The sequence below is a fragment of the Empidonax traillii genome, unplaced genomic scaffold, assembly GCF_003031625.1.
Source record: "Empidonax traillii isolate 1590-97213 ecotype Southwest subspecies unplaced genomic scaffold, ASM303162v1 scaffold32:size1966603, whole genome shotgun sequence".
In the NCBI taxonomy this organism is placed as follows: Eukaryota; Metazoa; Chordata; class Aves; order Passeriformes; family Tyrannidae; genus Empidonax; species Empidonax traillii.
Window position 1 is genome coordinate 10787 of NW_020955225.1, and position 16549 is coordinate 27335.

At 43.9% G+C, this 16549-nt stretch overlaps 1 protein-coding gene across 5 annotated transcripts in view; it reads left to right on the top strand.

Annotated features, from left to right (window-relative positions):
* The first annotated feature begins 10426 nt into the window (after positions 1-10426).
* Positions 10427-16549, top strand: part of LOC114073715 (connector enhancer of kinase suppressor of ras 2-like) — a 176284-nt gene continuing 170161 nt past the window's right edge. For 4 of the 5 annotated variants that reach the window (XM_027911448.1, XM_027911451.1, XM_027911450.1 and 1 more), the window contains exon 1: positions 10590-10878. In XM_027911448.1, coding sequence (XP_027767249.1) covers positions 10812-10878 — 67 coding nt within the window. In that variant the 5' untranslated portion in view covers positions 10590-10811. Of the gene's footprint in view, positions 10543-10589; positions 10879-16549 lie in introns of those variants that run through there. The other variant, XM_027911449.1, reaches the window with a different exon arrangement.

Genomic DNA, 16549 nt, shown 5'->3' on the forward strand with positions numbered 1-16549 from the left:
AGCTGAAATTTCTGGGACACAGAAGGGGCAAAACTGACAGGGAAGGAAAACTCCAAGAATCACAGTTGCATTTAACCACAATACTGACCCAACAGGACCGTGAAGGGTGATGACCTGAGCTGCAGAAAATGGGAATTTAATTCTGTATTGCTTTCTAATGTCAATCCTCTCCCTGTCACATCCAGGTGCTGGTGCAAAGACCCCGATTCTGTATCACTTTCCAGGTGCTGCACTGGCAAAGCAGTGCATGGAAATTGAGATGAAAATCAAGTCACATTTTAGAGCTATTAATGTGATACAGCTAAAATTGTACAAATGGGAATGCTTATTTTCAGCAAAAGAAATTTATTTGCCTGGGGGACGTTTTAGCGTCCAAGACATACATCTGTGATAAGTGCAAACATTTGAAAGTGCTCTTTCGACCGACAGGGTCACAGCCTGCAAGCAGCAACCCAAAACTGGAAGGATAGGAAACATGGGAGTCACAATTCCTGAAAAGTTTTGGTTCCCCAGCAAAAGAATTAACCTTTGCATTCTGCTATGTATGTTAGAATTCTAACCAGGATAATGTTCTACCAGAAAAGTTCATCTACGATATGTTAACAAACAGTGTACAAGGCTCTTTACAAGAAATTAATATATTTCAACATTAATCCTTTTTTCCTGACACAGCTAATGATACATATTTTTGTTTAAGTGTGAAATCATGTGATTTATAATTCTAGGGGAAAAAGCTTTCAACGAAGTTTTCAGCCTAAGCTATTTTTAATCCTAACATTTTCTGTGAATAAGTAGAAATAAGAAAACGAATTGTGCTGTGAAAAAAAGCACTAAAACAGTTCCCCCCCCCAGAGATTATAAATATCTGTATATATGGGCAGAACGTTCAATTAATGTGAGGAATGTTCTGCTGAGTTTGGTGATGATGTACTGTGGGAAAGCAGCAATACAACAAAACTGGTGAGCTGTACAAAAGGAGTCCCAACTTTCCTAGCAAGATACATGGTGGTGGAAATGAGACATTTATTAAAAAGATGTGATGCAGAAATGCAGCAAACGTGGCACTTCATCAGGAAAACGGGCAGGCAGCATTAAACATAAGTGACGGTGCGGGGTTCTCTTCGGAATGCAAAATGAATTTAAAAATAATAGATGGAGATAATCTGAATAGTTTTACGGAGAGACGAATGAAATCCTCTGGTTTTTTCTAACTCTCTCAAATTAATTTAAGGAGCTGCACAGTTACACCCCTTCCCCAAAGAGTTAGGAAGATGTTAAATGGGCAGCTCATACAATGGGGAGTTATTATCCTGAGTTTAGCCTTGGAGGAATTACGGGGAAGAGGGAGATAATAATGGAATATATGGCTTGGATTTTTATTTTAACTTTATGACTTGAAATACTCATTGAAATCACTGAGCTCTTCCAGGCAGGAGACAGAGGGCCTTCTCTCCAGGGGTCTGGGAAATAGAGTCAAGTTCTTAACACGTTTCTCACTTGTCTCACCTTTTCACAGCGCTGGCTCACAGTGGGACCACCTGCTGAGGGGCTTTGTAGCCAAAAATTGCTGCTGCTGCTCCTGCACTGAACTGAAAAATTAAACCAAAGCAGCTTGAACCGAAGGAAGGGTTTTCCTGGAGAGAAAACTTCTGTCCTGGAGCTGATGGACTGAATTCAAGTGGGAAACCAGCTGAAGCTTGAAGAACAAAACTAGGAAAACGTGAGATATTGCTGATGGACATGCAGGGGGACTCCAAGGGCAAGGCTCAGTCATGGTCATAGTTTTGTTAAAAGTCTGGGCTCGTTTTTTTGGGGTTGTGTCTTTTGATCCTTGCAGCCCTTGGAGCATTTCTAATCACTGCCACGGGCAAAACAAGCCCCAGTACCAGAAGAGCTAAACATGCAGGTTTGTCTCACTGTGAAGAGACTGAAAAAGAGAGGGTGGACTGCTCATGGAGACCTGAGAAGGAAACAGCTGCTGGAAGGCTTGGAGGGCACAGGGGCTGAGGAAACCACCCCTGGGTTGGATATGTCAGCAATTAGAGAGCATTTATGGAATTGCAGTAGGGGAAGAACCCTGAAACCAGAAAAGATGAAACAGATTTTAATGGCAGGGCTGTGAATGTTCTTTGGTGGCTGAAGAACAGACTGTCCTTCTCCCAGAGGGGCCAGAAGGACCGTGTCTGGCTGCAGAGCTGGCGGGACACCCAGCAGAGGGAAGGAAATGCTGTGGGTTGGGAGGAGGAAGGAGAGCAGGAGCTGCAGATGGCCCAGGGTTCTGACAGCTCCTTTCATGAACAAGGCTTCTGGATGGCAGGCCTTTATTTTGGAGCTGAGCTTGTGCAATTTGTGACTACAAGGGAGGAAGAGAGAAACGAAAGCTGACTCTGAAAGCAGCTGCAGAGCTTGCCAGCTCTGGGTAATTAGTTTGTACCTCCCTTGGCTTGATCAGAGCACATCTTGTCACCATCCAACATGGCTTCAGGTTGTCCAAAAGGAAATCATGATGTTATTTGCTTCCCAAGCTCCTTAAAAAGAAAGCTACCGTTGCATGTGAAGAGAGAGCAGAGCTGTGTGGAAAATGGAAAGAACAAAGGAAGAGTCCTGAGCAATGAATTCCGTGAGGGAATCTGGATGCTGCTGCAAGGGCTTCTGGTTAAGGGCAAAGGCCACGCTGCTGGGATGCAGAGGAAAACACGACAGGACACATCACCATCATCTTCCTGGTCTCTAAACAGCAGATCAAGTTAATCTGGGGAGACAGGCTGAAGGGAAGAGACCTTTTGATTCTGCATCTTTTGTATCAGTGTTTAACTCGTGCCAGTGTGTCACTACAGAGAGGATCAGAAACTTCCAGGTCTGCATTAAAACCCAGTCTCATCATTCACAGACACATCAAGGGCAGGATGGGGAGCTCCAGGTATTAAATTCTCTCAAGTGCACATGGAGAAGGCTGCAGTGGATGTTTTGATGTCAGGTGAGTCTGGCAGGGATTCACAGCCTACGTGAATTTTCTCTTTCTAGCTTTCAGGTTATTATCTCTCTCTTTCTGCTCCCAATTTGAAGGCAACACAAACTCTGGCTCCAGTCACACAGTGGGAATCTCTCTGTAGTCCCTGCACAGCAAATATTGAGTCTAACCAAACATGGAGAATGAAGAGGCTGCTGGACTATGAAACAGGAGCATAATCTCTGAGGTTTTAACCAAGGCATTAGAAAGACCTAATAATAGCAGGGCTTTGCAGAGATGCTAAGATAAAGAAAAAGCCATCTTGAGAATGCCTTGAAGAGAAGCTTTGCCTGTCACCAGTCACTTGGCAACATGAAAGACAGGCTTGGACCGAAAATCCCACGGAAAAAATGAGGATGGCATAATAATAATTGTCATAATGTTATGGATCTGACATTCTCCTTGTCAGCACATCCTGGGTGACCCCATCAGACATCTCTGCAAGGCAGAATGACTTCTTTAATATTTAAGCCCGTGTTCAAATATTTCCATAAGGCAGATCTTGCCACAGGATGATGGAGAAGAAAATAATGGTGGAACACAAAAGAATAAAGTGGTTTTTCTCAGTGGAATAGTTGTCCCCACCATCACCTGGGTTGCACCCCATGCTCTCCTGAACGCTTGAATATGAGCTTGTCCCTCCTCTCCCACCAGACAAGTTCCCTTTGCAACATTACCTGATGTTTCCTTCGAACCGTAAATGTTACGCAGAAAATACAGACCAGGGTCCCTGAACACATTCGGGAAATCAATGGGCAGTTTTGCTTCAAAGCCAACTTTCCAGCCAGCAAATAATGAATAACAAGGGAATCTGGTTATCAATAGTTTGGAAGTTTTATTACTGTTGTCAAGTTTTCCATTATTACTGGGGTTTTTTCCAAAGTAATATGGTTTACCTAATGTAGTGAGAAGCAGATGGTTTATTGCTTATAAGCTGTTATGTGATTCTTGCAGAGGAAGCATATTGAACATTTCTTGTGTTTCTGTCAAATAAATATTTTCAATTTATTTACTAGAAGAAGGGGAAAGGCAAACATGAATGATATTGTGTATAAACGAATATGGATGTATTGACAGGAAATTGAACATATTGTGGTCATAAATATTCAAATATTTTGTTTCTTGTGAAGAAGAGAAACTGGAGTTAGCAGCACTCGAATTTTAAAATTCAGTAATGCAAAGATTTTAGGGCCAGAAAGGAGAGTTCTGAAAATGTAGTTTGATCTACAAAACACCTGCATAGCAAAGGCCCTTGGTCCACATGGGATACACTGATGATTTCTGTTGTGCTGGAGCCTATTTTGGAAAGAGGTTGTCTGGTTTTGCCCTCCAAAATTCTCATGGTGACCCTATGACTGTCAGTACTTTAAGGTCTATTATGGAAAATGGAATGAAGGGAGTGACTCCATTCTGAGGGTGGAATTGCCTGCCCAGCGCTCCAGGATCCCCTGGGAAGCTGCGTGTGAGACTCAAACGGACTCGCTGCAAGATATTTTCCTGTTCCTCTCCAGTCAATTCTGAATTTAGCAGAACTTTATAGTTATTCCCTGGGGAATTCTGAGAAATGAAAAATGATAACAAAGGACCTTCCTGCAGTTTTTACCAAACTCATGATGGCAAACTGAAGAGAGAAATTCAGCAGATGAGGCCCCTGCACTGCCAATCCTGTGTTTCCCAGCAGCTCAAGGTTCAGATTTACCCAAATGTCTGTGACCTCGTGAAGATTATTCAGGGAGGAAGCTGGGACTGGTTGTGATGGCACAAATCTCCACACAAAAACATCCTTTTCCTTGGCAAGGTGGGAGCCTTTTTTTCCTGGCACTTCTTCAAGGGACTTTCTTCTTGTGTCTCAGCTTTGAAGATTCCCAGATTGGAGAGCTCCCTCTTATTTGGAGCTGTTTGGAGCTTGTAAACGTGTTGATGATGTTGGCAAGCAGACTAAAAACAGATGACCTGTTTCCCTTAATTTTAAAATATTTCAGTATTCTCTGCTCAGCAGAACATTTGTTGTCTGAGTCAAACACAGAGTTCATCATCTCTGGGAAGAAATTATCCCAGTTGTAACTTCACAGTCTCTTCACTGAAGTCAAGGGATTTATATTAGATTTTTTATATTCTTTAGGTTAATTTTTTGGCATGAACACACATAAGTTGCATTTAAAACTCTGAGTGTGGCTGCAAAAAGTGTTCTTTTCTTCCCAGAGATAGGGAATCTAGAGAACTTGTTTTATATAAATTTCTATTGATTGCAACATACCTGGAGGGCAACTTCTGAAACAATAGATGATATTAGGAGGAGAGTGATGCAAGGCAGGATAAAATCTGCAGTGTCTGTCCAGGATATACATGTTTTGTGGCTTCATAGAGGACTTCAGTTTCAAGAGTAGGACCTTCCGTGAACACTAGAATATACTAAAAAAAAAAGCACAACAACCATCTCAGTGATGCCAAGACATATTTTTTAGCAAGTGATTATGATATAATTTCTCTACAGTCCTGAAAAACGGAGCATTTCTTGCATTTTTGTAATGTTAGCCCAGATTTCCAAACCATTTGTCAAGGGTGTTTTAATACCAAATTAATGTAAAGCATCATGAATTATGACTAACACACATTAATAAAACAGTTATATCACCTAATGGAGCGTGAAAAATATAAATTTCTAATGAGGCTCCATGTAAAAAAAAACACTGGAATATTAATACCTGTGACTGAAGAGCAGAGACTGCAGTCCTGGGGAAAAAATGCTGTAAGTCGTCGTGACAATAAACATCAGCAGTGAAAATGAGATTTAATTAATTAATTAATTAATTGGTGCCTATTAAAAAGGAGGACTCTGAGTGCCCGCAGAGGGTGTCTCGGGGCCCGGTGGAGGCTGAGCACGGGTGCGGTGCCAGTAGATGGCACTCCAGAATGTGGAACTCCATCCCCATCGTCCCCGGGGCCCCGCGGGCTGGGGGTGCTGCCCGGGGGATCAGGGAGCCCCTCGCCGAGGGGACACAGCCCGGGGACTCCCAGAGAGCACAACGAGGGCTGATGCCTCCACTGGGCAAGACATCTCCGGCACCAACTGCAGCAATCACAGGATCGGGGAATTCGGGAATGGTGGGGGTTGGAAGGGATCGCACAGCCCGTGTCATTCCAGGGCAGAGACACCTCCCACCAGACCAGGCTGCTCCTGGATGCAGCAATGGAATATCCACCTGAAGGACTGATGGATGGTATAGCACCTTCCTGTTGATCGTTTTTGGAAGCTGGCACTGATCCCACCTTCCCATTCCTCCAGCCCCTGAACAGGCTGCTCCGAGCACAGGATCATCCTCCAGCTCCAAACCCAGCCTGTAAACCCGGGGTTAAGTAAGGCAAAGGTTTATCATCAAATAGGAAGATCTGTTGATCCCTGTCACAGCCTAAGCTGGGAGTTTGTTCCTCCCAGCACAAGCTTTATTTCTCTCATACAAATCCACCAAAGGCTGTTTTCTTACCCTGCATCTTTCAAAGAGGAGTTTCAGGAAAAAGAAAAGAAGAAGGTTCTGGCTTAGAACAGAACTGAGCAAAACTAATAATTTAACTTCCTTCCTTATTTTAAAATATTATTTTCCACAAAAAGCAGCTGTTCCATGTTAAAAAACTTTAAAGATAACCAAGGGTTCAACAGTCATTTCCTTAGAGATTTTGCTTACATTTCCATTAATAATATAAATTATAGATGTCCTAAGTTACAACATTACATACCACTTTCCCAGGGCATTCATGACTTATTTAATCTGGAACTGCATGCTCCTGTTTTTCCATAATGGACATCAAATGCCATGTCAAGATTTTATTGAACCAACCTGCTGATAAAGGACTTATTTCACAACATATGGGCTATTTCTTCATCAAAGAATATGAGAATAATTGTCGCCAAATGAAAACTGCAAGAAATATATGATTGTTCTAAGTGTTGGACTGACTTTGTTACCAGATTTGAGCTTAATCCTTAATTGGAAAGTTATCACCGGCCATGAAATACACAAGAACATTTAAGTGCCTCCCACAGTGACCATGAAAATCCAGAGAATGATGGTTTAATTAGCAATCCCAGAGATACCAGGCGGTGCTCAAAAGCTAAAGCACTACCAGTGTTATTGCTGGGAAGAAGGAGGGACTCAAACATTTCCACCAGCCTGTTCAGCCTCGGGCCTTTGCTGTCAAGGAGGATAGTGATGATTATGGCCTGCAATTACCAGATTATTTTTTAGAGGCCTTTGACAACAACGTTGCAGCGTTTGGTGAAGGCTCCGTTTCCTTCCTCTGTCGCCAATGCTTCACTTTGCTCCGATGCTTATGCAGACTTCAGTCAGAAAGTGCTGCTCATTTACATGACCTAGATAGAATAATAGTGAGAAAGATGTTCCTTGATCTTTTTTCTCTTGATTTGCTACATTCAGCCTGGAAGAAAAACACAGTCATGGGAATGCATTGTTGCTTTTATGTCGGCATTAGGAAGCGGTGCTGGGGAGATTGGGGGATAGATCTGAGCAGAAGCCTCGCAATAAACGGGCAGAAAAACGCATGGAATAGCTTTAGGGATTACAGATTGTAGAGCTTTGCTTATTTTTTTAAAAAAAAACGTTCCCTGTTTGGTGACTTTTCAAACTTGATTTCACTACAGTGGCCCATGGCTGACAAGAGCTGTGAGGGAAGGGGTTTCACTCCAGCACAGCTTTGTGTGGAACCTGTCAGGAATGAGGACAGTGGCTCGGTGCAATGGGGGGCACATTCCATGGTTCCTCATTTCAGAGTCATTACCTCAGCTGGCTCAATGAACAACCTGTATTAGAAAGGGCTCTGAGCTGCCTTGCACTGTGGTTCAGGAATAGTCTGAACACATCTCACCTCTGCTTGGCCTCAGCTCTTGCTCAGCTGGATCCATCCCTTAGTCCCTTGGCTGATCCAGACAAGGCTTCTCATGTTCTGTCACGCTCTCCTGGGTGTGAGGAATAAATCCTTCTTGAAACAACAACACAAGAAATGCCCAGGTGTGACCATCCATGGGCTGCCAGGATGACAATGCCATGGGAGGAGGTGAAGGAACATTTCTCTGGGGCTGGAAGGATTGGTGACAAAGCAGGGCCATGTGCCCTGATCTCTGCAATGGAGAATGAAGCTGAATTAATCATCTCCTCAAGAAGGAGAGAAACAGAGTTATTGCTTTTAACAGCTGTAAATATTTTATTCCAAGAAGTAGAACAAGCAGAAACCCAAAATACAGACTAATCATGACTAGTACTGCTAATAAAGAAATCACAGATTTTCTAATAGCCAAGGTCTTTCACATAAATTATAGTTACTACCTGAACTAAAACCATGGTGGTGAATAACAGCCTGAATAAAAGAAAATGCGAACCGTGGTTGTCAGAAGGAGCTTCAGTAAGAGGTCACAGAAGATTTAGAAAGTTCTCATTCTGGAAATAGAAGTCCTGATTCCAAAATAATAGTTTTGGGCCTCTTTTGTCATCCAAGGATGGTTCAAATGAGTGGAAGTATGCTCACTGACATTGATGGGCTTTCAATTCAGGCTCCATCCTCTTTCAAAAATGTGTCAGAATATATAAAAAAGCCTGCCCAGTCAAGCCTAGGTAGGAAATGTGAGACAAAAGGGCATTGACATAATGTCTGTCAAGTGACAGGAATCAGGGAAATAGTCCAAACAATCATGAATGAAGATTTTTTCTTTTTTATGTAATTGTATCAAAATACCAAGTTCACAGCCAACATAGCTTATCTCAATTTCTTCCATGCTTGTATTGAACTTAAATTAAGAATTTTGAGAAAGAATAGCCCCAAAACAACTTGAACAGTTTCCAAGAGCTAATAAAAATATTTATTCTCATTTCTGGCCCACTGTTGCCTAAAAAGAGAAGTATTGTGCCTTTGAAAGCTTTGTCATTATTATGTCCATTGTAAACAGCTATTTGGACAGAACTAAAGCTACTGAAAGTGGTCTCCCAAAACTCAGAGAGGAAGCTGACATGCTGTTCAGCCTTCTTGGAGAATTGATGTGAATCCTTTTGTAAAGGAGATCTGTGCTCTGAGCACTCCAAATACATCCCAGAATACTAATCACACTATTTCCCAAAGCAAAAGAAAAATAAAAAAGGATAGAGTGCATCACTGAGCCGAGAATGGTACAGCTCTTGGGAGATATTTTAGGGGGGGAAAGGGGAGGCCTGTCTGCATCCTTAACTGTATAAACAAGGGTAGAGCACACACTGCCAGAGGGCAGGCTTAGATGGGATACTGGGAAGGAATTCTTGGCTGGGCGGGTGGTGATGCCTGGCACAGGTTGCCCAGGGAAGCTGTGGCTGCCCCTGGATCCCTGGAAGTGTCCAAGGCCAGGCTGGATGGGGTTTGGAGCAACCTGGGCTAATGGAAGGTGTCCCTGCCCATGGCAGGGGGTGGGACTGGATGATTTTAAGGTCCCTCCCAACTCAAACCATCCTGTGATTCTGTGGTAAATATTCGTTTGTATTTCATGTTGTCCCATACAGATGGGAAAGAGAGGATGGATCTCAGCCTGTGCACTTTAACCCAGCTCCAGTGGAGGGAAGCAGACGTGGGAACAGCATCATCCCCTGTACTGGGGGAACTTGGAGCCACGCAGGAGGAGAAGGGCACAGATGAAAGATCACTGAAGAGAAGGGTGGAACTGCTTTCTTTGTTCTGCCTCTTTTTCTGGAATCTGAGTTTTTCCCCCTAACACAAGAGAGTGGGGCTGCAGATCTCAGACAGTGGATCAGAGTCAGAATGCACCTCCTCAACCACAGGATGCAAAACTTGTGCTGCAGGAGGTGCAGAGTCACAAATGGGGCCAAAAAAGTGTTGTTTGGCACATCTCCTTAAAAGGTTTCACCTTCATCTGTCAGAAAGGTAGTAAACTTCAGGATTAGGAATAATTAAAACATTATTTCCTTCATAACAAAAGGGAGGGATTGACTAGTGCTCCCAGTGCTAGGAGTCAAAATAGTTGCTGTGCTTGTCTGTCTGAAGTGCTGTAGGAGTACAAATTGACTCCTCGGTGCTGTCATTCTTTCACTCCAGAATGAGCAGCTCATAGGAGGAAATATCCTGGCTCTGAATGTGGCCAGAAAAAAAAAAGAGTTTTCTTCCAGTAGTTTTTGTCTTGGGTAAGACTTTTCATCCTGTGTTTGACGTTCTGAAATGCACGATTATATAGTGCAAGACTCCAGCAACATTTCGCATTGTGAGGATGGAGCTGCTCAGCATTTTGCCAGATGCCAAGTGATATTCTGATGTTTCTATCCTCACTTTGAGCTGAGTGACAGTCAGCATATTCACAACGAAGCCAAGACAATCTGCTATCAAGTTACAGTAGTGGCATTTTCCCTGATGAAGATCCCAGGGCTCGTTGGAATAAAGCTCCTTAAAACTCGGTGTCTGGAAGGGCTCCAGCGTGGCTCGCGCTCGGTGTAATGTGCTGATATATTTGTGCCAGAGCAATAAGTGGATCAGTGGGTAGAGCTTTGGTAAGTGAGTCCATACGTACTGCACCATTTCCTGGCTCGCAGCTCCGGGTGTTGCAGGCTGTGTGCAGTGGGGGAGGTGCCAGAGCTGATCAAGCAGTGTAATTTTATACATTACTGAATCAGTGCAGGAGAAACCTGGAGGGACAAAGCATCATCTTCTCTTTGAACTGCACTGTAAAATCCGACAGCTCTCTTAGCCCAGCCATGCTCTGATACGTTTTTCCTCTCCTTTTTTCCCCTGATTTTGGTGTGAATGATAAAGTGATCTGATGATGGCTCTCGTTATGGAACCTATTAGCAAGTGGACGCCCAAGCAAGTAGTGGATTGGATGAAAGGTAGGATCATTTATTACCGTGTATTGTCTGTACTTTGGATCCTTGCAATTTCCATATCTGCCCTGGCATTCTTTGTTTTGGGAAGAGTTTATTCAGTTCCGATGATCGGTGTGCTGCTTTGCTCCGTAGTTGTCACAGGCAGGCTGAGCAGAGGCTGGTTAAGCTTGCAGCGCGTTGTTGGAATCGCTGCCGAGAGCGGAGCGGGATCGGATGCGTTTGTTGGGGAATGCAGACACAAAGTGTTTGTGTCTCGGGGCTCCATCATTGCCTCGCACGGAGGAGCGTTGGGATGTTGGGCTGCTTTAAATTTGCCCTGATTAGGTCTGGTTCGCTCATATCAGGTGATCTGATGCAGTGGCTGTGCAGCACTTGGCTGTAGTTTAGGGTACCAACAAGGAGCGTGAGGTGCCGGTGGCTGGACCGACGGATCCTGCTCCTTTGGTGACATGTCCTGCTGTGTCCTGCCTTCCCAGCCGTGTGTCCAAGGATCCCGCGTGCCCGTGTGCCGCGGGGACCGTGGGCAGTGCAGGGCTGAGCCCGGGGAAACTCGTCGGGATAAGTTGGCAGGAAGGATGATTTCCCTGCACATTCGCAGTTTCCCAACACAGCCGTCAGCCCTGACATGTTGTGCCTGACAATGCTCGGCTGTGCTGCAAACACACCGGGATGGATGGGAGGGGGAAGGGGGGATTGCTCCTGCTGATGGGTGGTTTGAATCGCTCCGGAGTGTCAGGGGGGATGTATTCCCACGGTGGGATGCATTAGTGTTGTTTTACAGTGCTTCTGATGAGCTGTCTGTCTTGGAGACAGTTCCTGCCACGGGGGATCTCTGTTACATAAGGACAAGAGGTGCAAATTTGGGGGGTGTGTTACTCGTGCAAATGGTTTCTGTAATGTGATTACTGACTTATTGGGGGGGGTGGGGGGGTGGGGGCTGAACTGGATGCCCACAGTAATGTCCTTAGAGCTTTCAAAGTGTTGTCATTAATAAGGGAATGGTTCTGATCTCATTTTGCTGAGCTCCATCCCCACACTTCCCTGAAATGGGGCTGTTTGGGTGCTCATCAGACACGGTACCAGGATGAGCTGATTATTCTTTTACAGGCACAGAGTACTGGGAAGCAAATGGGATCGAGGGGAATGCATGTACTTTGTTTCTCAGGTGTTTGGGAACTCAGGGTAATTGGGAGGGCTTAAGCAGGTCATTGGGATGGATCCTGAAGCCTTTAGACACAGGATTGATTCCCAGGCTCCAGTGTCATTACCTGATAGCAGATCCTGATGTCCGTGCAGAGGAGAGCTTTCTGATCCACACCTTTATTTTCAGCACATAAAAGTTAAAAAGTGGACAGATCCTTCTGCTTTTTAATTCATTTACTTGAATTTTAATGTAAATTAAATGTCAGAGTGCGTAGAATACTTGTTGCTAAATTTAAAAATACTTCCTGCTAGTTTTTTATCCTTTTTGATGCAAACTGGTTACATTCTGGGCAGCACTAATCCACGATGAGCAGTGCATGCCATGGGAAGCAAGAAGGTCATACAAACACAAGGTTTAAAATGACTGGAGTCGCCTGACAGTAGGATTTGTCTCCCAGACTGCATCTTGCATCCATAGGGACGTCTGGAGTAGGCAGGGTTGCCAGTGCTGTGCCTCTGGGCTTAGGCATAAATAAGGATAATGCAATGAACACTGGAGTATTTAAAACATCGATATTTTCCTTGCTGACATGAGCTGCAGACCCACAAACAGGGCAGTTGCCCTTTATTCCCTTTTCCCCACACGAATATTACAAGCCCCTGTTTTTTTATCCCACTCTTTGCCTTTTCCAATGCACAGTTCACTCGCAGCCAAAGAAAAGACCCGACCCACACAAATGGCAGTGGAGCAGAATGAGTTTAAAACTACTTGTAAATACCTCACTTGGCAAAAATTGCCCAGTTGTGGCCCATTTGCCTGCAGTTCCCCATGCTCTGTGGCTCAGCTCCGTGGGATACAGTCACGCTGCTCAATCCAGGGGTCAGGGAGCTCCAAGGTCTGCTCAGGTAGCTCTCAGGGATAAGGTAGTTTTTATGTGTTTCTTCTATTCTGAAAAGTGCAATTCTTTGACAGCTGTAAAGAATGAATTAAAGACATTTTAGACAAATTACTACTTCGTGAATGAGTGATAGTATCTTTACTATCGATAGCAACATGTTAATAATCCATATAAAAAAATGTTGCAAGTGTAATATACCTTTGGGGGGGGGGGCTTAAAATATATATTCAATAATTGTTATTTGTGCAGATTGTAAATTAGAATCTATTCCAGAGGGAAATGAGAGCAATACTCTTTTTAAACTTGCACTTAGCACAATTATTTAAGCTATTGTAGCTTACTTCTAAAATCTCGCAGCAAAGTACATGTTTGAAAGTAACTAGCAGTGAGTACCAGCAACATCAAATAATTATAGAGAAGATGGAAGAAAGCCACAAAAAATGATGTTAATGGTTTGAGACCTGGGGACCCAGAATGTGTCCTGGTTACAGTTTGAAATCAGAGCCTGAGCATCCCACACCCCCCACGAGAGGAGACACCCTTCTGTTCTTTTCCTTGAGGAAATGTTACTTGCCAAAAAAGTAAAAATGGGTAGGCTTTAAGGAACATTATTATGACAAGTTGGCATCTTGTATTTATCCATCTTGTATTTATGGGGAGCGCATTCAGCTGGAATTCAATTAGGGAACTGCAGCTGATGGTGTGGACAACCTGAAAAGGCCATGCAAGTCTTGAGAAATTGATTCCTGAGGCTCACAGAGGATCCAGAAGTTAAAACTCTGGGTACTTTTGTGTTAAAGAAATTGTCCTTGTGCAAAAATACGTTGTCAAGTTTAGCAGTTACACAGCAGAAGGCACTGTGGTCAAAAGGAATATTTTTGAAGGAGCTGAAAATGATAATCGGGAAGGGATTTTTAACAAAAGTTTTTAGTCACTATTCTTTTTGTCCCCCAAATTTTCCAAAATTTTACTTCAGAAAATGAGCAAGTATTTCCCCTGGGAGACACCCATTTCTTACATAACTTGCATGTTTTCCTGAGGTTATGCACTGAGGACCCAAAAGGTACCTTAAGAAAAACCTTTGCCTTGCTCGAATTCCACTGTGGCCCTGCTGGAAAACAAATATTGACCACAGAGCTTGCAAGTACATTGAGGGTCAGAGTAGTTTCTAATTTGGCCAGTTTTACCTTTAAGTAGAACATATTAATGTGAGTAAATGACAAACTAGACTTTAATATGTATATTTGGAATTTTTTTATCTGGAGGCTTTGGTTGTTTCTTGGCCCAGGAACTCAGTGGGAGACTCAGTGACGCTTTGCAGGTTTTCAGTGACCCTCAAAAACCACAGCCCATCTATTTTACCGGCCGCTGGGAGTCCTGCACAGAATCTGGGGGCTTGGGGCGCAGAGAGGAGGTCTGACGTGCTGCTGAATTAATAAAAGCATGTTAGATTGTGTCTCCACTGTAAGTAGAACCTAAAAGGTATTCTCTGTACTTTCACAACTGAGAGCATTGAAGATGTTGTGCTTCCTAAGGGAAGCAGTTTACAAGTAGGTCATTTAAAATGTGAACTCATTTACGGGGAAGTGACACCTCTGTTTAAATAAATACTCACTTTTCAGAGCAGCCTAGTGTAATGAAATGAAACACAATGCAGTGAAATACAGCTGTGACTTTCAGAGAATGGAATGTTATTGAACAGCTGAAAATTAAAATGGGAAACCAGCTATTTCTTAAGTACCTGTAAGCAATAACTCCACACGGAGTCCGGGATTCAAAGGCCTGGGGACTGACAGGTTTGTCTGCCCAAAGAGCCTTCAGTGGACGTTTCTCTCATAATGAATGCTCTGCTTTAGACACTCATTTCACAACTGCAAGCCATTTTTTTCATCTTTAAATCTAGAATTTCTCCACTCTCAACAGGAGATGCAGACATGAAAAAATAAAAATTTATTCAGTTGGTAAACTGATTAACTGTGCTGCACTGATCCTGTGCTGAATAATTATATGTTTAGCTGAAGGGTTTTCCTTAGCATGTAATTCCCTGATTTCAGGCTGGCTCATAAAAGAGAAAGGAAGGGAGGGAGGGGGAGCAGGGAAGCTGATGACGTGAGTGGACTTGTTAACATTCCCATCACGCAGGGCTCCGGCAAAGCCCTCTCAGTCTTCCTTTGCTTTTTATTAGATCACTACCTGTTCTGGAGCAATGTGTCATAGCCAGGGAGTCTCCTCTATTTGCAGGACAATATACTGGTAAAATCTCAGAATGTGCTGGAAGCACAGCTCACCATTCTGATGTGCTGCAGAGTCAGCCCTGTGGGTGCAGAGCTGGGGGATTCCTGGCTCCCCTGCCCCCCACCTGACCTTACAATGCCATGATGCAAAGAACACAATTTCACGAGGTACAATTTGGACCCGGAGTGGATAAGCGAGGTCGTACCTTATTTAGAGAAATGGAGGGTTTGTAACATCTTTTCAGCTCTTCCCAAAGACAAATGGGTTTGGAAGAGCTCTGAGCCACCAGTACAGGCGCCCTCAGAATTACCGCTGAATTTCCAAGCTGTTCTAAAGTGAAGGTTTTGTCGTTTTCCTTCTGCTCTCACCAATTTTGCAACTGAAACAAACAATTTACTGTTGTGGCTCCCCCCTGGATTCCTGTGTTCCACTGGCACCACATTTCCAGTTGTCACTAGGAAGTCACTGAAGCAGAACTGGCTGCAATTCCACTGCGATTCCTCTTGCAAGTTTCAGACTTTTATACTTCTGAGTAATTAATTTTGTGAACAACTGTTGAGTGTTGTAAACTATTAACTTTAAAAGGGTCAGCAGAGCACGTCTCAGAGCTGGCTACTTTGCAATGTCAGTGGTTAAGATCAGATTTCAGGGAACAGACTTCCAATGTTCATACAGTTAAGGGTTGGAATGAGCTGTCTGGGCAGCTGTCTGGTTTGGCCATTCTCTTTGTGGGAGGTTTTGATTACAACTAAGAGCTCCAACATCCCTCTGGAAGAGTTTTTGTCCCCAGCCTGTCCACATCAGTGTCCTAAGCTCTTCTCAGGGTTTCTACCACCTCAGCAAGGTTTGATGGTTTCCCGCATGGGATTGACCCTCACCTTTGACACGTGAAAACAGTCCTGAGGAGATTACAGCTCTGCCTTCCTGCTGGACATCCCATGGCTTGTATCTCCCAGAACACCTGTGGGACAATATGTCTAAAGCTCAAAAATCTTAGTGCTGTGCTTTCTGAGGAGCAAACAGCACAGCCTCCCTCTCCAGAGCAGAGTTTCAGAGCGTTCATCAGGGTTTCAGCCCCAGCAGCAAACACAGACCTGTCCTGCTTTCACTGACAATTTATGAACAGCCCATTCCTCTCAGCCTAAGAGGTTAAAATATCATACAGAGCTCAGAGGCCTGGCAGGATAACTAAGAGCCAGTGCCTCCAGGGCTCTGACTATTATCACTTTTAATTCAACCTGTGCACCGCTGGCAGCCTGGAGGGACAAGGAAATCCTTTGCTGAGTCCCTGACTCCAATTTGTGCCTTGCCAGGAGCTGTGCAGTCATGGCTGGGGTCACGGCCTGCACACTGGGTACTGTACAGAGACCTCCCCAGTACTTGTCATTCTCCATGGA